The sequence below is a fragment of the Dipodomys merriami genome, unplaced genomic scaffold (assembly GCF_024711535.1).
Source record: "Dipodomys merriami isolate MVZ:Mamm:240054 unplaced genomic scaffold, mDipMer1.0.p SCAF_4, whole genome shotgun sequence".
Taxonomy (NCBI): domain Eukaryota; kingdom Metazoa; phylum Chordata; class Mammalia; order Rodentia; family Heteromyidae; genus Dipodomys; species Dipodomys merriami.
Window position 1 is genome coordinate 40992120 of NW_027205603.1, and position 24625 is coordinate 41016744.

The following is a 24625-nucleotide window of genomic DNA, read 5'->3' on the forward strand; positions in this document are numbered from 1 at the left end:
GTCATTGGAGTCCTTGTAGGCATTTATCTGAGTAATCTAGGTGTGGTGTGTTCTGTTTTAATAATTTGTAGAGTGATAGATGCATGCACAGGAGAGTGAATCTTAAATGCTACTAAACTTGTAACAGGTGCTTTCTTGTTCTATGAGTTTTGGAAGTTTTGTGTGGATAGAGTGTTGTCATGGCAGGCAGGGTCAAACAGCTGTTCATTCCAAAGATACAAAGGTTTTGTTGCTATTAAGTAGGGACTTGCAGACTAGTGGAGGCAGATATGCAGACCAACATTATTTTATAATTATTGTTTGGTGTATCTGACTGGAAAAGATACTACTAAATATCCTGTAGATGACAAGACAGTCCCTCACAACAAAAGAATTTTCCAGCTCTAAATGTTAACAGTATCAAGATTGAGAAACCCTGCCATATGGTGATGGAAAAGGAGCTAATGTCATAGCCTGTGTTCCAAATTGCTTATGAATATTTGGGGTAGTAATACACTAGGGGTACTAATACTTTATAGCCCTGTGGTCTTCAGAGATGAAAATAGTCCAGTTAAGAACAAAAAAGCTTCTGTCATTCCACAAAAGTGTACTGAAGACTCATCAAACATCATTGCTGCAGCTCCCTTCCCTGGTAAGGAAGAGCGAGCAAGCATGCACAATGGAACAGTGAGGATTGCAAGGACTGAGGGGAAGACAAAGTAGTGCGATACGGTAGATAGGGCATGATAGAATTTGAGGAAATGGTATTACAGCTGAAAACTGGATGACAGTGGGAGACAGCCAGAAGAAAATACTCTAGAGAGAGGATGGAGGTCATAAAATTGTGGAAAGGTGAAGTTAGAATGCTATGGATAGAAAGGAACAGGAATGCCAGCGTGGGTTGGAGAGTGGTTCAGAGTGGGGAAAGAAGGATGAGAGAGAAAGAGAGAGGGACAAAGACAGCCAGAGACAGAGAACCACATCTTGTTAGAGCCTTGCTGAGCAATAAATGTTTGTGTTCCCTCAAAACTTGTATGTTGTTGAAACCCATCTACTAGATGCTGGGGGTCTTTGGGAGGCGACTCCGTGGTGAGAGCTCTGTCTCATGAATGGGTGTAGTGCCCCCCAAAGAGGGGCTTAAGAAAGGCTGTTTACCCCTTTAACCAAATAAGGGCCCACAGCAGGCTATATCTGTAAGCAGCAGGCCTTTACCAGTCTCCTTCATCTTGGATTGCTCAGCCTCTACAATAATGAGCAATACATTTCATTCTATTGTTTATAAATTATCCAATCTAACATATGTTGCTACAGCAGGATGAGTGGACCAAGACAGGCCTACCAGACAGTTCTCAGTGGGAAAAGAACCTCTGAATATTTTAAGATGCAATGTCATAATCCAGTTTACATTGTTAAGTGATCATTTTAACATCTCATTAATCAGATCATTAATCTGCTGCATAGAGAATGGACTTAGGGAGACAAGAATAAAAACTCAAAGTTAATAATAGCAATCTGGAACCCTGAACTAGGGCCATGAATGTTAGATAATTATAAAAATATGTAGGGTTAGTCATTTCCCTATGTTTGTATTTTTTTGGTAATTTTTGTTGTTCCCCTAACAGTTTCAAGTGCTCGACAGTAAGACTGAAATTGAAGAATATGTGTGTCCTTTTCTTTGGGGTAATGAAAGAGAAGGTAGAGATGGGGGCCTACTGCATTCCATCCCACTCTGAGCCTTGTGTATAGAAGTAAAGGTCCAGGCTAGGAAAGACATACTTCTCTGGGCTTCTTTTGTCCAAGGCTAGCACTTACCACTTGAGCCACAGCACCACTTCTGGCTTTTTCTGTTTATGTGGTACTGAGAAATTGAACCCAGGGCTTCATGCAGGCAAGGTAAGCACTCTGCCAAGAAGCCACATTCCCAGCCCTTCCCCCTTAAAAAAATCAATATATTTTGTCTAATTGACTGGAGCTGGGTGTCTCCTCCCTTTGTACTTAGTATCTGAGTTCCATTCTCTTGTCCCTGATACTCAGCTATGATCTCCCCTCAGAAAGTACAGAGATGACTTCCAACCTGTCTCCCTTTAGAACCTCAGATTTCTATGCTAATCCCCTACGTAGGATCTCAAAACTGGTGTCCAATAGTCACCTCAGACTCCACAGACCTAAAACAAAATCAGATTCTCCTAATTTTCTCCACCTCTAGCCTGTTCCTCTTCTAGTCTTCTCCTTGTGGTATAACTCCCAACTAGATATTCAAGTCAAAGTAAGATGACAACCTTTTCATTTATTAAGATTTTGCTTTTCCTTTTAGGAAAACAAAGCAAACTATTTATCTTGCAAAGGAGTAAGATGAGATAATATTGTCTCAGATTCAAGAGATAAAAGGAAAACATTTACCCTTAATTCTTTTAAAATTTTATGTAGGGCTGGGAAGTTGGCTCAGTGGTAGAGCGCTTGCCTTGCATGCCTGAGGCCCTGGGTTCGATTCCTCAGCACCACATAAGCAAAAAGAAAAAAGCCAGAAATGGCGCTGTGGCTCAAGTGGTAGAGCACTAGCCTTGAGCTGAAGAGCTGAGGGACAGCGCTCAGGCCCAGAGTTCAGGCCCCATGACTGAACCCCCCCAAAAAATTAAAAAAAATAAAAATAAAAATTTATTTAGTGCTCTTCTGTGTCAGTACAGCCCTTCTTGAAATTTGGTCTTTTCATTTTTATATAGAAAATGTATTCATCTCTATCCCTATTAAACAGCTATATTTCCACAAGGACAGTGTGAGCTACATGATTTGGAATATGGAATAGTTATAGAAGTAAGAATGGTTAGTGCTCACATGACATTTTGAAATCATTTAGATTGGCGCAGAGTATCTGAAATTAGAAGTGTAAGTTTTAAAATATTTTTTTGGTAATACTGGAATTTTAAACTCAGCGTTTTGTACTGGTAAGCTAATACTATACCACTTGAGCCATGTTCCTAGCTGCTTTTGCTTTTTTAATTTTGTATTTTAAAAATGTCTTGTTTTTTGCCTGGGTGCCCTAGACCATGATCCACCTATGTATATTTCCTGCCCTAGCTGGGATTACAGGCTCACACTCATCAGTTTTTTTCTCTGTTGAGATGAGTTCCCATGAACTTTTTGTTTGTGCTAGCCTCAGAATATGATCCTCTAGATCTCAGCCCATTGAGAAGCCTAGGACTACAGGAGTGAGCCAGCACATATGGCGTAAATCAGTGGGACTTCTGAGAGTGATTTACGTGTTTACGACTGATTAAAAGAGTGGTAAAGACAAATACGAATTTGAAGGAGACCATTCTGAATGCCTAGATTATGCAGTAACAAAGTTCGTCCTGAAAATGAAACGTAAGGTAGGCTTGGTTTTGCAGTTGGACTTAGCAGCTGCACAGATTGGAAGCAAGAAGAAAGCAATCCTTACATCTTTCTCTTCTGTATTCATCAGTTTCATTCTTCTTTTGGTCACTTGGAGGGATATTTCCAGTGTTGTTAGCAAGTGGCATTTAATACAAGGTTTTATCAAATACTTGATAAAAAAGAAAAAATATGGACAAAGTTATAGAGAAAATAAAGAACCTTGCTACAGTGTGAGAGAAACATAATCTATTCACATAGTGGTATCTAGGAACATTCTGTGTGGAGCCATTGTGTGTGTGTGTGTGGGCATGCTGTTGAACCGAGTACTTTCTGATGTGCAAGCTGAAAGGTGCTTGGAGGGGCCTGGAAGTTTCATCTCTTCCAAATGTGACTCTACCTAACCTCCACCCACCTGTCCTTGCATTCACCTAGTCTCCAGAGATGATCATAACCAATCTTCTGGCAAGGTACCAAAATGTCTGTGTTGCCTGGGTGAGAGGGAGATTCACAGATAACCATTCATTGTGGCATTGAGTTGGAAGTGAATCTCTTTTTCCTCATTCAGATTCACTTTCTTGCTTCTCTAAGTCTTTTCATTTTCATTCTGTAGAAGAAGAAATACAAACAGGTGTTTACCAGAAGGTAGTCTCTTGATTGACTATGTCAGAACCACCAAAAGGTCCTACTCAACCTGCTGATTTACAAGTACTGACCAATTCTTTCAGGAATAGGTTGGGATCTCTGTTTTAAACATAACCCAGAATATGAGAACCACTGGTATTAAAAGCTATTTTCCAGGACTTACTTTCAAGTATCTTTCTGTGAAGGTAGAGATTATCCAATTCTGATAGAATTCTGATTCAGTGAGAATGAATAAATAAATGGATAAATGTCTATAACCCCACAAGGAGTTTTGTGACTGGGTTATTAAGCTTCTGTGATTGATGTGCAAAGTATTAAATGCTCAATTGCCCAAATCTGAACAAACTCTGTAGGTACTGTTTGTTAAAGGATGATTCCAAAAGCATGCACTTATTTTTATGTTCAGGAAGGAAGAGTTAAATGGCATATAAAATATGTCAAATCAATTTACCATTGTGTGCTGCAAGCAAGCATCTAAAAATCTGCCTTCACTCTTGTATAAAATGGTGCCCTTGGGAAAGGTAACTGGTTGGTCAGAAATTCTGGTGAGTTCCAGGTTCCCTTTGGTATTCAGTTAAATAAAATATTACATATTGTGGAGAAGAGTAAGAAGCAAGAAAATCACATACAGATATAGTGTATTTTTATTAGTTTGTGTGTTCTGGTTTAATTCATTTTTTACTTAATTTTATGACCTCCTTAATTTATTGGCTTCAGAATGTGGTCAAGTTTTGTTTAGGAAGGATAAGTTTATAACTGTAGAGGTAAAGTTTAAGTTTTGCTTGCATGAGAGATTACCTGTTTACTAATGTGGTCAATGTGAAATGTAAACAAGGTAAGTAAACCATCCATGTTATTTCAGATCTAAGTAGGAAAAGCCAAAGAGCATTTTTGGTATAAGTATTTGGAAAATACACAAGAAAAGCAAACCTGAAATTAAAACTTAACACAGAATAATGCAAATTAAAATGAGTAAGTCAGAAGATACCAAATTCTATGGCTAACAATACACAACTCAAGATAATTGTTCAAAAACTTCTGTCGCTGGCATACTATCTGAAATTAAGACCGTACACTCAAATGCTTCCTTAGTCCTTTTATTGAACTCAGCTGATGTTAAAAGTTAGGGTTATGAGTTTTGATACAGCTTTTTAGTTATGAAATCTGAAACACAGACTGGCTGATTCAGAAATGAAAGTGCTGTCGAAATTCATGCTAGAACCAAGATCTTGGGGCTTATTTGTTGGGATCTCTTTGAGATCATTTAAAAAATTGTTAGCAATAGTAGTTTTTAATAGTTTTATTATTTTTAACAAATCAGTACCCAGAGGATGACTGTTTGCATGGTTGATATTTGCCATTCATATTTTTTGAATATGAACTCATTGACATTATACATATGTCATTTAGTACATTATTTTCACCAAAGAATTTGTGAATCTCTGTCATATATACTTGTATGCATATGCCTATCTTTCTCGTCACATTTCACTGGGGATTGGACTTTTGTCATGGCATTCTATAATTTGCAAGTACCAGAATGTATTTAATGTTCTCTGTAATTGGTTGGACTTTTAAGTTGTTTTTAAAGTTGTTTTCAATTTGTCTACTTTTGTAGTCAATACTATGAAGACCTTTGTCAGAAATTTTTTTAAGGTTTATTTTATTATTTTTATTGTGAAAATATTGTACAGAGGACTTACAATTACATGGGCAAGATAATGAGTACATTTCTTATCAAGCATTGTAGGCTCCTCCTTTCTTTCCCCTTCCCATCCCTTCCCATCCTACCCCCACCCCCCACCCAATCCTCCCCTGTCAGAAAATTTTTATAGAATAAATTCCTAGAAGTAGAATTTCTGGATCAAACAAAATACTTAAACACTTAAACACTTTTAAATTTGAGAGTCATTGTAAAGTTGTCCTCAAAAATGATGTGTCAGGGCTGGGAATGTGGCTTAGTGCTTGCCTAGCATGCATGACGCCCTGGGTTCGATTCCTCAGTATAATATAAACAGAAAAAGCTGGAAGTGACACTGTGGCTTAAGTGGTAGAGTGCTAACCGTGAGCAAAAGAAGCTCAGGGACAGTGCCCAGGCCTTGAGTTCAAGCCCCAGGACTGGCAAAAAAAAAAAAAGGAAAAAAAAAGAAAAAGGAAGAACACAAAAAGAAAAAAAAATGATGTTAATTTATATTTTTATTAGCAATGCCTCAAGGGAGATAATTTTGAAATTTAATGAACAATCCTGGGTTTTTCTAAACTCTTAAATGTTTGTAAATTCTTGGTAATCTCCTAAAACCTTGTAAATATAACACAGGATTTTTCTTCTGATTTACTAGCCAGATAATCCTCTGCACTTGTGTGCCCCATGGAGTCATACGGTAACCTGGCAGGTAGGGGGAGCCATACCCTGCCTGACTTGGCATGTAACTGTGGACTTTGTAAGACAAACAAGTTGGTGATCATTTTTTCCCTTGTGTAGTATTGCGGATCTGACTCATATACTCCTGCACAGGCACTACCATTGAGCAACTTCCTCAGCCCCAGGAAGGGTTGACCTTATGTAGTCAGTGGACATCTCATGGAATGTCTTGTGGACAGTAGCCTCAATTTGTTGGAAGTAAACTTATCTTTTCTCTCTTTCCTTTCCTTCCTTTCCTCTCTTTTCTTCTTCATGTCTTCCTCCTCTTCCTCCCCCTTCTCCTGCTCTTTCTCTGCCTCCTCTTTCTTTTTTAGGTAGGGTTGCTCTGTGTAGCTTCTGATGTCCTTAGAATTCCAACCCTCCTGCCTTAGGTTCCAACCCTCTCTTTTTAAACTTGCTATTTCAATGCTTAATAGGAATAAACTATTCAACTACTCCATTGAACCATCAGTCAAACATTAATAATGACCATCGTGATGTCACAACAAAACTATTTGTACTCAACTACTGTACCTTTTAACTTTGACTTCTTACAAAAATGAATTTAGTTCTGATTAAGTTATCTTATGATGCTGTACCTGCATAACATTTTCTTGTTTCACACAGGCATTCTTACATCGAATGAACCAGTGTGCAGCAGCAAAAGTTGACAAAAATGTAACAGAGGAAACAGTGAAGGTAAGGAGGTCCAATGGTCTCTTGACACAATGCCAGCATGAGTTTCCCATAGATAGAAGTTCATCTGAGGCCCTCCCTTTGATTTATCTCCAGTTTTACTCTTAAGTTCCTACCTTTGCTCACTTTTGCTGACAAAAGAAGAACTCAAAAAGAGGAACTAGTATTTAGGTGAGGACAGAGGGAATGAATTGAAAGTTACACAGAAATCTTGGAAATAGAAAAGAGGAAGCAAAATAAAATGCATATAAAAACTTCAGTGTCTACCAGAAGGAGGATGTTGAGCAAATTGTCAGAGGATGGCTGCAGATGGTTCCAAAAGGCAGAGCTGGGCAAATGTGATTTCTAGTCTCTGCGATTAATCACTAAATAATGAGGTTTTGATGGTCCACTGGGATGCAGAAAAGAAAATCCATGTAATATTTTCAATGCAGAAACAAATGGGTAAACATTTCTTTTTTTTTTTTTTTTGTCGGTGGTGGGGCTTGAACTCTGGGTTTGGGCGCTGTCCCTCAGCTCTTCAGCTCAAGGCTAGTGTCCTAACACTAGAACCACCGCACCACTTCCGGCTTTTTTCAGCTTATGTGGTGCTGAGGAATTGAACCCAAGGCCTCATATGAGGCAAGCGCTCTACCACTGAGCCACCTTCCCAGATACAGTTTTTTTTTTAAAAGGAGGTAAACGGAAAATCATCCAATAATGGTTATTCATTTAAGTTGTATACATCATCATTGATATTGATAGCTTTAACTTATTTTATTTTATCAAAAATATTCTAAGGATGTTTTTAAAGGTTCTTCAGACTCTTCTTTCCTCCTCGTTTGAGATTTAACTCTCAATTTTTCCTCCCACGAGAATATTTTAGTGAGTGAGCTTTGGGCTGCAAGAGAAAAAAGCAACCTGTGATGATTCAGATAGACTCAAGAAGCCTTTCACTTCTAATGAGGTGCCTGAAAGGAAGGAAAGGTTTCCAAGGTGAATGTGGGGGGCCAGTTAGTTGTGAGAGTTCCCCCAAAGATTCACTCTGACATCTAGGGGATCAGCTCTGCCATGGAGCTGGCTCCTCCCGCAGTTAAACACAGTGAGGCTGTAACTGTCCGTTCTGTCACTTCCATAAGTGAGAGGTATCTTTTGGGAGGTAGGGAGAAGGAGAGGGATCCCTTCCAGCCCACCCTTCTTAAGAGCAAAGGCACCCTTCTCCCAAAAGCCTACCAGCAAGTCTACCCACGACTTTGCATCCCACTGTGGGGTGGAGCTGGCTTGTCTTGCTTGGACTTGCTCACTCAGGCTTGGAACTGATTGCCAGGCATAGGACCCTGGTCCCTAAGCTGTGCAGGAGTAGAGGAAAAGTCCAAGTAAAATGGAGTTTCTGCTAACTGGTGAAGAGGAGATAGGAATGGATGTGGGCAGCTACTATCAATCCACATTGAACGTTTCAGTTCAGAGAGAGGATGTTGTATCATTTTTCTTTAAACTAGCTTCAATACTACACTTACTGACACATTTATTTTTACAGATGTTGTTCTCGAACATTGAAGAAATCCTTGCTGTACATAAAGAATTCTTAAAAGTTGTAGAAGAATGCTTACAGCCCGAACCTAATGCTCAACAGGAAGTGGGAACCTGCTTTCTCCATTTTGTAGGATATGCATATTTTTTTCCTTCTGTTTATTAAAAAAAATTCTTCCCTCTTGGTGGCACCATCATATGTGTGAATTCAGCATTATTTTATTGGAAATAAAATCTGATATCCAAAATTTGGGGTCTTTTAAGGCCAGTGAAAACTTATACTTGGAGCCAGAAGTAGGGAAAGAGGAAACAGGAGGCGTGCCTCTCATCATCTGTTTTACTCAGCAAAGAATAAACAGCCTTTTCTCTCCCTCCCCCACTCCAAGATTATTCTTCCTATTCTCTGTAGCTTTGAATCCTAATGAATATTCAGGCTGTTCATAATGAATAGATTTTTTTTAATGTTTCTTCCAAACATAGAACATTTTCCTTTTGAGGCATTAAATCCTCACTCTTCTAATGGCGTGAGGAGCCTTTCATTAGTCCAAATGTTCTCCAGTTGGTCAGCTAGTGGCAATCCTGAAGATGAACAAAACCCAGTGTCTGTGGTGGCTGGATTTTCCCTGAGAGTGGCTTCTTAGTTGTTCTGAGGGAATGAGGATCCAGGGATCACAGCCTGTGCCTGGGCCATCACTTCCCTCTATGTAGCTTCTAGACCTCTCTAGAGGTCTAGAATCTGTCTGTACTCTTTATGCGTTCTTTTAGTAATCAGGAAATATTTCGTAAAGGTAATCATTGAAGGGAGAGTCTCATTGAGTGTAGGGAAATTAAGCTGTACTTTTTTTAGGCACAGCTGGAAGACGAGTGTTTGTGTCCACTTATTTTAGCCTGTTTCCTTTCAAGAAAGTCCTAGAATTTTGTGCCAGCTGGAGTGGCTACTGCATTAGACCAGGCCAGCAATGAGACTCTTGCTCCTTAACATCCATTTTCATAGTAACCCTTCTTATGAATCTGCCATCCATGAATTTAGCTAAACTATTTCTGAGCTTTATTTACCTGGCTTGAGATACAGTAATTCAATATTCTGCTGTATTAAACAGTAGTCTGTACTAAATAGTCCTTATGGTTTCTACTTGCTTGCCTTTGACATCTCAGAGAACATACTTCTGTTCCAGTATTTGATCAATATTTCTTTTCTTTTGTGTGTGTGCCAGTACTGGAGCTTGAACTCAGAGCCTAGAAGCTGTTTTGTAGCTTTTTCACTCAAGGCTGGCTCTCTACTGCTTGAGTCATAGCTATACATCCGGATTTCTGGTGATTAATTGGAGATAAACATCTTTAAGAGTTTTCTGCTCCAGCTTGCTTTTCTGCTTAAGGCTAGTTCTCTACCACTTTGGGCCACAGCTCCACTTCCAGGTTTCTGGAGATAAGATAATAATAATAATTGGAGATAAGAGTCTCATGGACTTTCCTGCCCAGGCTGGCTTTGAAGTATGATCCTCAGACCTCAGCCTCCTGAGTCGCTAGAGTTACATATGTGAGCCACAAGCAGTACATTTTTATGTTACTTTTTTTTAAATTGGCATTTGAAAGTCACTAGTTACTTTGGGAAAATCTTAAAGATGGGAAGGACCTTAAAGAGCATTAAAACAAAATTCTTCCTCTTTTGAAAGAATCCCTCTGTCCATCTGTGAAGACTTTATTTGACCCTAGTTTGTAACTTTTAATGGCAGCTCTAATTCTTCCAAGAACTCCTTATTGATCTCATATCTGCCTTGGCAGTGTCCACCTAATGGTCCTATTATTATGTTTTTAGTCTAAACAGAAGGCCAGTCATTTATGATATGATAGCTATTTGCAAGTGGCTACTCTGCTCTGACTCTTCTAAACAAACAGACATATTTCTCTGAAATGACCTCTGAGATGTCCTATCGGGGGGTCTCATGGTCTGTCATTATTGCTCTGTATTCTTGTATATATCAGTGTCCTTCTTAAACACAGCTGTCTAGGTTGGCAATTGTGAACTTCAGGGCATCTTCTGCTGTTCCTCAGTGATCTGGAAATCATTTCTCTCTTATCAAATGACGGTCTTACCTCATCTCCCTGCTTGAGAATCATGAGTTTATCCCATTAGACTGTCTAAGAAACTCAGAAGTTGAATCTTTTTTTTTTTTTCTTGCTGTGCCTATTCTGGGCTTGAGCTTAGGGCCAGGTGCTATCTCTGAGCTGAGCTCTTTTTTACTCAAGGCTAGTGCTCTACCACTTGAGCCACAGCTCCACTTTTGGCTTTTCAGTGGTTACTTGGAGATAAGAGTCTCATGGTCTTTCCTGCCAGGACTGGCTTTGAATTGTGATCCTCAGATCTCAGCCTCCTGAGTAGCTAGGAAGACAGGTGTGAGCTAAGAGCACTCCACTAGAAGTTACATCCTTTTAAGGCTGTATCTGAATTCTCAGAGCAAAGCTAAGTACTCTTTTCTCTACTTTGTCACCAGTTAGATCATTTATATTGCTGCATTCAACATATTACAGTATAATTGATATGTGTTTCTTTGCTGTTTTTAGGCTATACTTTTGAGATTAGGGAAATAAATGTAATTTGTATATATAAACATACAGTATAGTTTTTGAGACATAGTAAACACTTTATAAGCTATATGCATATCATATAGGCTAGAATCTCAAAGTGGTAATAAAATGACCCTATTATGTCTTAAATTCACAGAAGGACAAGTTTCGTATCTATGATGAATATTGTAGTAACCACGAGAAGGCACAAAAATTGCTTCTTGAACTGAACAAAATAAGAACAATCCGGACATTTCTTTTGGTAAGTGTGTATTTATGTGTTATCATATGCTGATAATCATGAGTGGTTAGACTCAAGGAATAACATAACATCAGAGGTCAAAAGCTGTTTGTGAAAATGACTTTTGTTATAGCCAGGCTAGGAAGCTAGGATCTTTCAGTAACTGTTTACATGAGAGCTGGGATAAGCTTGCAAGTACGGCATATGTCCTCTCCTGCTTGGCTAAGAATCTGAGTGAGTGATGAGCGTATGCGGGGAGTTCATCATGCTTTCCATCTTTAGCCCACAGGGTTTCATTTACTTCTAGGGAGATCTTTAAATAAAGCAGTCACAGGAAGAAAGAAAAGATCATATCCATAAGATAGAACATGCATGTGAAGATTGACCTTTCTCCTACATATAGTCCTTACTCAGTCTTCATAACACAGCAAGAATATACATTTAATTTTTTCTTTTTTTCTTTCTTTCTTTTTTTTTTGGTCGGTCATGGGGCTTGACCTCTGGGCCTGGGCATTGTCCCTCAGTTCTTCAGCTCAAGGCAAGCGCTCTACCACTTGAGCCACAGCACCACTACTTCCTACATGTAATTTTTTAAAGGAAGCACACATAAATGCCTATTTAGTAGCTACTTGGAATATTCTAATTGCCACTGATGAGCACATTATAATTATTTAGTTCAGTGATATCAAGCAAACTGTAGAGTTGTCCAGTTACCACTCGAGTCCAGTTTTAATACATTTCCATTATCTAAACATTTCTTGAAGTCTCTTACAGCCCATGTCTCCTTTTTCCACCGCTTTCATCTCTCCAGATTAGCCTTTTCTAGAGATTTTATATAAATGGCCCAAACAACATAATCTTTTGGGCCTGACATCTTTTACTTGTAAATTGTTTCTTATACTTATCCTTAAACCATATATCTATTTTCCTTTCCATTGTATAGGTACCCTATATTTTATCTATTTACCAATTAACAAACATCAGGTCTGGTTCTTGTTTATAGCAATAACTATTATATATAATATATAATTTATTATATACTGTTACAAAGACATTCATGCACAAGTCATTTTGTGTGCATACATTTTCCATTCTTGGATAGATAGCAAGTGGAATTGCCATGTGTAGTTTTATATTTAGCTAAGAAACTTCCTATTGGCAGTTTCTGTGCCATTACTATTATCCTGTGTTGAGGGTTCTGGTATCTCTGTATCTTTGCCTGCACTTGGAGTTTCCAGTCTTTCTGATGATTGCCACACTATTGAATTTGTAATAGTGTCTTATAGAGATTTAAGTTGCCTGTTTTCTAATGACTAATAATTCTAAGCATAATTTCATGTAGTTATTGGCCATTCATAACTTTTTTGGTGATCTGCTTATTGAAATATTTTGCTTATTTTAAAATTAGAATGTTAATCTTATATTGAACTCTAAATGTTAAATTGTTCTGGGTACCAGTTCTGTTTTGTATATATAGTTGTATACCTAGAATGATGAATATTTCTCCCTAGTCTGTTCATTAGAAAGTATTTTTTGTAAAATCAAGAATTTTGAATATTAATGAAATCCGACTTATTACATATTTTGCATTGTGACCATGCTTTTCTAGTTTAAGAAATCTGTATTCAAGGACTTGTACATATTTTAAGTGTTTCCCTAACTATTTCATTCTTTGTTATTCTGATTAGAATTATCTTAGTATCATTTAATTGAGCATTGCTAAGATATAGAAACTCAGTTGGTTTTATTCTAAATTTATCTAAATTTATGTGTTAATGCTAGTAGTTCTTCTATAGATTTTTCTGTCTTTTTTTAAAAACAGATTCTTGTTTGAAAATTAAAACAATGTCACTTCTGTTTCAGTGTAGATGTCTTATTTTTTCTTGCCTTATTGCACTGGCTAGTACCTTCAGAAAATTACTGACTAGAAGTGCTAAGAGCAGGCATGCTTTTTTTGCTGAGGGTCACAGTGGGGAAACAGTGAGTTATTGAAAGCTGTGGGCTTTGGTAGGAATTCTTAATTTCCTATTATATTCCTAGTTTCATTGAGAGTTTTCATTATGATCTTTTTTCTTTTATAATGTAAACATTTAAAATGATGGCATATTACCGTATGACATGAATATGGTTTATATGAGTTAATAAAGCTATGCATTATTGTTTATATTTTATTTATCCACTTAATGAAATGTGATACTGAGTTCATATATATCTCTTTTCACCATCTAATTTTGTCAGTTTTTGCTTTATTTATTTTGGGACTCAGCTGTTAGATGATATCTATACATTCATGGATTTTATATTTCTATTTTTATTTATCATTATGAGAGGTTATTCTTTTCCTTGAGTTTTATTTCTTCTGTTAATATCTACTTTTCCTGACATTACTTATAGTCATGATGGCTCTTACTATCTGTAATTCTATGTTTCTTTTTTTTTGTTGTTGGTCATAGGGCTTGAACTCTGGGCCTGGACACTGTCCCTGAGCTCTTCAGCTCAAGGCAAGTGTTCTACCACTTGAGCCATATTTCCTGTTTTCTGGTGGTTAATTGGAGATAAGAGTCTCACGGACTTTCCTACCTCGGCTGGTTTGGAACTGCAACCCTCAGATCTCAGCCTCCTGAGTAGCTAGGATTACAGATGTGAGCTACCAGCACCTGGCTTGTAATACTATGTTTGTCATATTTGGTTAGACACTGTTTCTAGGTTTTAGTTAGAAGTTGGAGATTACTTTTTAAAAATCTACTCTGTCAATATCTGCCTTTTTTGAGTGTTTGTTTAAACTTTATTGTAATCATTCTTTTGTGTATATATGTACTATTTGTCACTTTTTCCTATCTGTTTCATTTTTTTCTAAATCTACTTCACTCCTCTAACATATTTTTGTGTCACATATTTTTAGTGTACTGTATTTCCTATTGATTCTTTAATCTATATTTTTAGGTTTCCTTATTTAAGTTATTGTTCTAGAAACTACACTATGTCATAATTTATCAAGTTCATTTTAGGTTGATACTGACTATAAAATATATGGAAATTTTTTTGATATATTTCCTGGGTAGAAATGAAAAATACATCAAAAAAATTTAAAAAAAACTTAAAAATTAAAAAAATCTTTGAACATACTTATATTTTAACATACTTATATGTTTTTTTAAGTCTTTGCTAAATCTAACATCTGGGTACACTTGGAGTTTTTACTATGTTTGAGTCATGTTTTCCTGTTCCTTTGAAAATCATGCTTTTTCAAGTCATAAAACTGAACATCTTAGCTGGGTGCTTGTGGCTCATGCCTGTAATCCTAGAAACTCAGGAGGCTCAGATCTGTGGAGCTTAGCTGATTCTAAGTCAGTCTGCTCAGGAAAGTTTGTGACACTCTTATCTCCAATTAAGAACCCAAAAGTTGGATATAGAGCTGAAGTTAAGTGATAGGCCATTAGCCTGGAGCAAAGAAGCTCAGAGATAGTGCCTAAGCCCTGCTTTCAAGCTCCAGGTTCTATGTGTGCGCATGTGTGCCTGTGTGTACGCGCGAGCACACACACACACACAGACACAGACACACAGACACAGATGGAAATGGACATTTTAAATTACCTTTTATAGCAATTCTGGATTCTGTATTTTCTTCCTGAGATAGGTTATAGTTGTTGTTACTATTATTATTATTTATTTATTTTTGCTAAGTTGCTCAGACTTAATCTAAGTATCTCTGTCCTTTTGACTATGCAGCTGATATCTCTGTTCTGCTAATTTTTACAATTCAGGCTTACTTTTTTAGAGATCCCTCTGGTGACTGTGTAGTTTAATAGCCATTCAGTGATATGTCAGAGAAATTTAGCTATCATTAGCTTTCTTCTGTATGGATCTCTGTGTGAGGGTATGGGCTGGTATTTTCAAAGGTCAGGTGGTATGCCAGAGTTTAGGTTTCTCCTCTTATAGTATTCTTTTAGGTCTTTTCTGTGTATACACAACTGCCCAGTTAGCCAGAGAGAAATGCAGTTTCCCCAAGCCATCTCTAACTCTCTTGGTTAGCACTGTTAAATTTTGAGTTATTTTTTAGTCTGTCACTTGCCCCAAGCTGGACTGTAATTTCAGGCTAGCATTGTGTGAATTTCCTGCTTTTCTTATGAAATGGACTGATTTTATCAACAACACTTATGGGTGTGGGATTTTTTTTCTTTTTCTTTTCTTTTTTTTTTTGCCCTTAGCATCCTCTTTTAGTCCCCTTTAGCATGAAGTTCTCTGGGTGGGCGGGTGCTGCTCTGATGGAACTAGCTTAGCCTTGTTTGTGTTGTGACTAGTGTAAAGTCCACTAAGGGAGTCACAAGCCACCATGCTGCCATCAGGTGACTATACAGTTACTCGGTAGTTACTGTGTACTAATTGGCTACACATTATCTGGATGACTTTTAGGCATTTTCTTATATTTCTAGTATCATTTTCCTTATTTATAAAACAGGAATGAGAAACACCATGTGAAAAACATACAGGGGTTTCCAAGTTCAGAGTAAGGATAGTGTTTATTTTTAGGCCTTGGTTATGCTGCTATCTCTGTAAGTTTTTCTGACCCATGAAAGCTCTGGAAACTTAGGAAACACATCAATTGTTTCTTCAGTGATGGGGACTATTTTTATTTTCCAGGCCCTAACATCTTTATTAGCAAATATTACTTGTACAAAAGCATTTCACTGTGATATAATATGAGATACTGGAAGTATAAGATGTGGATAATGGTGTTTTTAAGAATTTTTCTGAGGGAAAGAATATTTTGATGACTTGGGGATGTGATAGGGGATAGAACAAACATGTACTTTGATCAAATTCACCCTACCATTATCACTCATTTCTAACCCTCTCCTGCTTCCCCCTTCCTTTGAGTTGTTTTTGGTGAGTTTTAAGATGTTACTTTCAGACATTCATAAACTGTAGTAGTGGGGTTTGAACTCAGAGCTTTGTGCTTACTAAGCTGAGGCTTTACCACTTGAGCTATGTCTCTAGTGTTGCTTTTTGCTAGTTAGTTTAGAGATGGAGTCTAACAAACTTTTCTCAGGCTGCTCCTGACCTGTGATCTTCTAGAGCTGAGTCTCTTAAGTAGCTAGGATGACACACATGGACCATTAGGGTGGGCAGGGCACATATTGTTTATGTGTATGCAAGGAAAGAGCCTGTTAAAAGTGGTGGCACATCTCTGCTCTACCAAAGAGTTCACAATCTAACCAGGGAAAGGAAATTGAAATGCATTAAAACTCTATGTGCATTCTCTTAGGACCTTCCAGCCCAGAACTAGGTAAGGGGATGGCCACATTTATTGGGGTGGTAACTCATGCTGGAACACTTGGAATACTGAAAGTATGAGCAGTGAATAATAGTGCTTTTGAAGACTGCTCTGGGGGAAAATACCATATATAGTTTGAAAGAATCTTGTTTTGATCGTATGGGGATTAGATAGGTAATGGAACTACCAAAGAGCACTGTGGGTAAAAACAGACATTTGCTACTCTGTCTTTTGTGGTGTCCTGTGAAGTTGTCTTTGTGGCTCTGATTTTGCTGTCTTGGATACACAAATTGGGGCCCAAGGCAGAGCTGTTAAGGACAGCAAAGGACTGTTTTACATCCTTTCCTGTTTAGCCTTTGCATTCTCTCTCATTGAATACAGAACGATCAGTTTGATACCTGAGAGATCCTCTCCTCCCTAATGACTGTCACTCAGATAGGAATTGCAGGTTTCTAGTCTGTTTCCTGATTGCTGCCTTTAAGTTTTCTCCTTTCCCTTTCTGTGGAAGTTCTTCCTGATTTCCTCCTCTGATACTAGGTAGCAGCCTGGTAACTTCAGTGGAGTAGAATAGCAACAGAGACTTGAGAATAGGTTAAAATCTGCCACTTATCCCCTTTTGTCATTGTACTTGATTTTGATACCCTGCCTCTTGTACAAACATTTATCTAATTTAGGGAGGTGAAAGGGAATAACAAAATGCTGAAAGGAGGACACAAGATAACCCATTGCAACAATGAGACTTAATGTTGGAAATGAACTTTATAACTTCGGTGGGGGGAGAAGGAGAAGATTGAGGGACATGAGCTAGGGAAGGGATAATAGGAAAAACAAAGGAGGAGGTAATAATGCTTGACAAGAAATATACTCATTACATTACTCATGTAACTGTAAACCCTCTGTACAGCACCATCAGAATAAAATAAAATTTTAAAAAATCTGCCACTTTTTCAGAGAGGAAAATTAGAACTCTGAAATCTGTCCCAGTTGTATATAGAAAAAATATACACATTTTGGTTTCTATATCCAATATAAAATCAGAAGTGCTTTTGACTTTATGCAAGTGTTACTTATGGCTGAAAGCAGAACATATTATTAAAGAAAGAAAGTATGCAATGATACATGTTTTCCTGTCTTCTCAGCATAAGATTTTATGATAGACATATTCACAGCCAGGTGCTGGTGGATCATGCCTGTAATCCTAGCTACTCAGGAAGCTGAGCTCTGAGTATCATGTTTCAAAGCCAGACTGATCAGGAAAGTTCATGAGAGTCTTATCTCCAATAAAGCACCAGAAAACCCGAAGTGGTGCTGTAGTTCAAGTGGTAGAACATTAGCCTTGAGCTGAAGAGCTGAGGGACAGTGCCCAGGCCCAGAGTTCAAGTCCCATGCCCACCAAAAAAAAAAAAAAAAGTTTCACAGCCTTGGGTTTGATAAACATACTTACGGATGCTTCTTTTCAACCCAGAACTGCATGTTGCTTGGCGGACGAAAGAACACAGATGTTCCACTGGAAGGATATTTAGTAACACCAATACAAAGGATATGCAAGTATCCTCTCCTTTTGAAGGTATTTTATTCTTTGTACATGCTTATTTTCCTGGTCTTTTTAAAGAATTACTTTTTAAAGAGCCTAGTATTCTAAAAAGATATTTTCTTAGGGCAAAGCATAATTATTGGAAAAAAAGCTGTATTTTGTTACTAATTTATATATGAAGTAGGAAAGAGATTGTTAGTGGAAAAGCCACTAAAAATGGCTTTTAGTGCCTTTTTGCAAAAGATACACTTGTTTGAGATTCATGGAGAGGACCTACATTAGTTTCAAATGAGATCCAATTAAGTCTGTGATGATTGTTTATGTAGTACTTTAGCTATCAGGCTCATTATTTTTAATAAATCCAATGTTTATATATATTTTTTGATTTTCAAAAACTTTGGTGACTTTTGTGATGTCAGTGAAGTTAAAGTCAACATATCTGAGCTTGGATTTTAAATGATTGTTTTAAGTGAATGCTGTGGGTCAGGATGGAACAATAAGGGACAGAAATGGAGATTGTTAAGAACATGTAACCTTTTTTTTTGTTTTTGTCGATTGTGGGCTTGAACTCTGGGCTTGGGCTCTGTCCCTGTGCTCTTTAGCTCAAGGCAAGCACTCTACTGCCTGAGCCACAGTGTCACTTCCGGTTTTCTAGTGGTTTATTGGAGATAAGAGTCTCATGGACTTTTCTGCCCGGGCTGGCTTGAACCATGATCGTCAGATCTCAGCCTCCTGAGTAGCTAGGATTACAGGTGTGAGCCACGGGTGCCCAGCTAGAACATGTAACCTTTTAAAGACAAGAAATGCTATACTAATGACCCTAGATCTGTTACTTCATTGTAATTGCAAATGCTTTTATTGTGACCAGTGTATAGTATATAAATGGTAGCAGTACGTGAAACTACAATATTTAGAATGATACATGTTAGGACAGGTAATTTGGGATGGTAGTTAAGCACCCAAGCCTCAAGTTTAAACCCTCAGTGTTTTGCTTTCTAGCTCTCTGACTGGAGTGTGTAATCTAGACCCTTAATATTTTTTAAATGAAACAGAGTTGATGCTGTAAATATTATAGCTGTACCTAGAATAATGTATATATGTATGTGATTGGATATATGTTTGTATGTATAAATTACTTAGAGGATTTTCAGTAATAATTAAGTTAACTTTTATATACATCATTTAGTGTCATATGGACTCCCTAAATACTAGCAGTTATTGTTCATATCTTTGATTCTGATTTAATATTTTAATTATTAGCATCTGAACTTTGCTTTGTTCATTCCAGTACTAGGAATTGAATTTAAGGCCTCCTGCTCCTGCTTCCTCTTTGTTATTCAAAAGTCTGGCACTCTACCACTTGAGCCACATCTCTACCTCTAGCATTTTGCTAGTTTATTGGAGACAACTCTCTCAGATTTATCTCTTCATTTTGGCTTTGAGCTTTAGTCTACACATCTCAGCCATCTGAGTAGCTAGGATTAGAGGAGTGAGCTACTGGCACCAGACTACCATCCATACTCTTAAAAACACTAGGAATGTCATGAATATAGTAAGTTTTTTAATATGGTGATTTATAATGTTTTGCTAGAGTTGTTTTTGTGGTGCTAGAGTTTGAGCTAAGGGCCTCTTGCTTATTTTGAAAGCCATACTCCCAGCCCTTTTCATTTTAGTTGATTTGAAATAAGGTTCACCTCAAATCAGCTTGGGAATACCATCCTCTTACTTATGCAAGAAATGACTAGTAGGTGTCATTTTGTCCAGCTTATTGTTAAGATGTAGACTTGCTATTTTTTTGCTTAGACTGCTTTTGAACTGACCTTCTAATCTCCACTTCTGGGTAGCTGGGATTATATAAATGAGCAATAGCACCTGACCCTTATAAGCTATTAATTTGAACTCCATATTTGTATATATATATACACACACTCACATATATATATACATATATACATATATATTACTACTATTTTTGTCATTCGAATGAATTATCTGTGTAAAATTGGTTGAAGAAGGATCACTTCTTGATTAAAAAACACCCCAAGTCTAAAGTTGTTTGGCTAAGCCATGAAAAGCCACACAGGGAGGTGAACATACCAATCTTCAGTTGTGTGAACCTTTGACACAGTGTTTACAGTGTCAGGTGTATTCATGCCAACACAACTCTTACTAAGAATTACCATAGATCTCCAACTCAGGGATGTACTTTGCATGTATCCTTATAATGACAATTATTCTGCTTTGTTTTACAACATATCTTGACAAAGTGATTTTTCTTTTTTTTGGTTGGTCGTGGATCCTGGGCCCCACTCTGGGCCTGGGCGCTGTCCTTCAGCTCTTCAGCTCAAGGCTAGCACTCTACCACTTGAACCACAGTGCCACTTCTGGTATTCTGGTGGTTTATTGGAGATAAGAATCTTATGGTCTTTCCTGCACAGGTTGGCTTTGAACTGTGATCAGAGCTCAGCCTGCTGAGTAGCTAGGATTGCAGGTGTGGACCACTGGTGCCCGGTGACAAAGTGATTGTTTTAAATCACACATTTCTTCTGAGGGATGGCCTTGAGTGTTTGAACTGATTTCTCAAAAATTGTTATGACTGATACAACCTTGCCATGGAAGATCAGTTTAGAGACCCTTTCAGGAGCAGAGAGATGACATCATCTTCATGAAAATGGGAAATTATCTTCATGAAGAAACATGGAGAAACTGTTTATTCATATAGAAGGTACTTTGGTGTTCCAGCAGCTGAAAAAATGCTGGCATTCTCTTTGATCTTGGGTGGTTTTACTCATCTCGAGAAAAATATTGAAGGGATTGGGCTGCAATCACAAGATAATAATAGTTTGATCTTACTTGGTGAACTAGAAATAATTAAGTTGGTCAGTCAACACAAAGTTCAGAGCAAGTAACTTCCCAAAAGTTGGTACTGTTTTTGGCCATTTCATCTAATCTAAATCCATGTCTCACCTCCATAGATACCCACTGGGTACAATTAGAAGTTCTTTCCCTTAGAGTGTCTTGAGAAACCTTATTTGAGCCTTATTTGGATCACAGATTTGTGATCCAAGATAGTTTTGTCAAGCTCCTTTTGGGATGTGTGAGGTGATATGTTCTCCCTCTGTGTTAGCTTTGCATGATCGTGTCTGAACGTACTGAATGCAGGATCAACAAGAAAACAACTAGTAGCCTACAGGAACTTCTTGCTTTCCCATTTCATGAGGAATTTTGAAAATTCTTTCAAAGTTTTGCCTCAGGGTTTTTGTAATGGTATTAGCGCTAGGATGAAGGCAACTGTCTGATGGCAACTGTTATACAGAGACATGTGACTAATTAAAAAATAATGTGGTCACAACTGTCTAGACAGTGGATGATGATGTTTAATGTGATGTCCTCTAAATTACAGCGAACAAGACCTTATAAAATGATGAAAAGATGAGAGATTTCTCTAATTTTGATATCCTAAATGGAAAAATATAAATAAATGGCCTCCCCTAAATCTCAAACATCAAAAGCAATAAAGGAAGCTATTGGGTATATGAATATGGGTTCATAAAGAGAAAATGAACCTGGGTAATTGGTGAAAACATCACAAATTGCCCTGTTATGGAGATTTGAAGCATTCACAAATTATTTATTTTGTTGGAGTAGAATCCATATACAAAGTTTGCTTTTACTTGGGAACTATTTTCATAATGTCTCCAGAGATGTTACCACAAAGAATTTAACTTAGTTTTGAAATTATAGGATGGATTTATTTGAGAATTAATTCTGTGAAAGACTCAAGGAAGACAAAATTTACACTTACAGCTGTGCTTCTGTGAAAACAAAAGTCTAACTTATATAAAAAAAAAATTACATGCTCCAAGGTAAGCTCTTTGGTCATTTTAAAAGAGAAAACTCACTCCATTGTTAAAAACCAACTGTGTATGGAAAGTAGCTGCCAAATTGCAGCAGGACAACACTTGCTCAACCTATTGCTTTTGATCTAATCTTAGTGGAGTTTGTGATGTCAGTCAGGGAAGTGGCTGTCCTGATCTTGGTAGTCTTCACTTCCTGATCAGTCTGCACCTGGTGTACCAGAAAACTGAAAGATGAAAAAACATTTTTCTTTCATGTATGAACAGGAGTTGCTGAAGCGGACTCCACGGAAGCACAGCGATTATGGGGCAGTGAATGAAGCTCTCCAAGCCATGAAAGCTGTCTGCTCCAATATCAACGAGGCCAAGAGACAGATGGAGAAGCTGGAAGTTCTAGAGGAATGGCAGTCTCACATTGAAGGCTGGGAGGTACAGTCACTTTGCTCAAGTACCGCACTTTCAGTTGTTCTCGAGGTCATGTTTTATGTGAGTAGAATTATTGACATTGAATGGAACGAGAAGTAGTCATGTTCTTAGTCATTGCTAAAGGACTGCAATCAGTTCTGAAATGTGCTTTCATCATTATCTTACTATTGATTGTGTGTGTGTGACAGTACTGGGGCTTTTTGGCTCAGTGCTGGTATTTCTACCACTTGTAGTCAAAAATATACTTATGCATTTCTGCTAACTAATTGGAGATAAGAATCTCAACAACCTTTCTGCCATGGCTATCTTCAAATTGTGATTCTCAGGTCTTAGCCTCTTGAATATTAGGATTACAGGTGTGAGTCACCAGTGCCCAGCTATTTTAATATCTTTTTTTTTGAGTGGAGAAACTTGTGATGAAGCTGATAGATATTGAGTGCTAAGTCTTGGTATTTCAGAATTTGTGCATCATAAATAATTCTTTTTCCTGTCTTAAGTTTGGTCCAGAAGTACCTAGTCAGAATCCTTGAGAGAATAAAAAATGCATGTAAATTTTATTATGTGTGCTGAGGCATTATTTTCAGACTTTAGAGAGTTGATGTTGAATTCCACTTTAAGTATACCTAATCTGTCTGTTTGATTTATTTCTACAAGGAAGAAACTATGTGATTTGGTTGTTAAATTCTATTCAAGATAGAAAAAAAATGTAATGGTCTCATTGAATATTAAAGCAAGTTCCTTTCCCCCCTTAGGATGTGATTTCACTCTATACGCTAGGCCTGCCTGGAACTTGCTATAGCTTCCAGAATAGTGAGATAATAGGAATTATCCACAACACCTGGCAAGGAAAGATTTCTCTCTCTCTCTCTCTCTCTCTCTCTCTCTCTCTCTCTCTCTCTCTCTCTCTCTCTCTCTCTCTCTCTGTGTGTATAATATATATATATATATATATATATATATATATATATATATATGAAGAATGAAGTTTAGAATTTGGAAGATGTTTTCAGCTGTGGTTAGTTTAAGCCCCAGTTATTTCGTCTCATTCGAATTTTATATTACTTTTACTGCTACAAACTAATAAATAACCTCCCCCAAGTCCCCTAAAATTTTGTATTTAAATTACCTTAATTTAAGTGAGTGTGAACTTTCCACTTGTACAAATTTTCTCATGTTATAAACCAAAGTTAAGTTAATAAAGAATTAAAAAGTAAGCAAGATTGACTAGTTCTCAGCCAAATACTATATCATATAAATTCAAGTGGATACAAATCTTTAGGGATTTCTAGTTGACTAATTTGTTTTCTTATCTTCAATATATTGATTTTCATTTAGAACTAAAATCATATCTGGACAGATATTCACAGATTTCTCCAACACTGGCCTGAGGGAATTCTATTTGTCCACACTCCTCTCTGATCTGTTCAAATGCACCTTGGGTTCTGATTTAGCTTCCTCTTCATCTGCATTCATCAACTTCAAGTGTCCAGGGTGACCTCTCATTTCGCCATGAATGCTATCTCTTTCAATCAGTTAGAATGGCTGTGTGTTTTACAGCTGATTCATGATGATAATTCCTTTCCTGGGGAGCAGTTGTCCTGCTGGGATGAGAAAAATGGAGTGAAGTTTGCTTTTGCAGTTCTGTTGTCACTCAAAGGTTGGGAGAAAACCCAAACTCTTTAAGTTTCAGGATTTGTCAGTGAACTTTGCCAGGCCTTTTACTAAAACAAGAACTTAAAAAAGAAAACTCTTTTCAGAACTTTTAGGGAAATGGAATCTGATTTTGTGTTTCCTTCTGGTGTGGGTTCTAAAGACTGAATTTACTGCAGAAACTGGAGATTCCTTAACACTGTTGCTATTGTTTGCGTAGTATGCACTGGTTACTCAAAGGAAAATGGATGTGCCTATCACAACAGAGGGTACCTCAGCTTTACCAGCTATCATAGTTCAGAGCTTCTGAAGTACTTGAAGGGCTATGTATTAACACTTGTTGGCAGATGATGGAACCTTTTGGAGCTGAAGCCTAGTGGAACAAAGTTTGGTTATTGGGGGTGGGTCCTTGAAAGGGATATTGGAACTCTTGCTTTTCCCTGTTTCTCTTACTTCTTGGCCAGTGGCCTCCTCTACT

General features: G+C 37.5%; 1 protein-coding gene across 1 annotated transcript in view; it reads left to right on the forward strand.

Annotated features, from left to right (window-relative positions):
* Positions 1-24625, forward strand: part of Prex2 (phosphatidylinositol-3,4,5-trisphosphate dependent Rac exchange factor 2) — a 255380-nt gene that overhangs the window by 65196 nt on the left and 165559 nt on the right. Inside the window, exons 2-6 of the mRNA XM_069990875.1 lie at positions 7022-7093; positions 8607-8729; positions 11322-11426; positions 18146-18247; positions 22339-22500. Of these exons, the coding sequence (XP_069846976.1) occupies positions 7022-7093; positions 8607-8729; positions 11322-11426; positions 18146-18247; positions 22339-22500 (564 nt within the window). The remainder of the gene's footprint in view (positions 1-7021; positions 7094-8606; positions 8730-11321; positions 11427-18145; positions 18248-22338; positions 22501-24625) is intronic.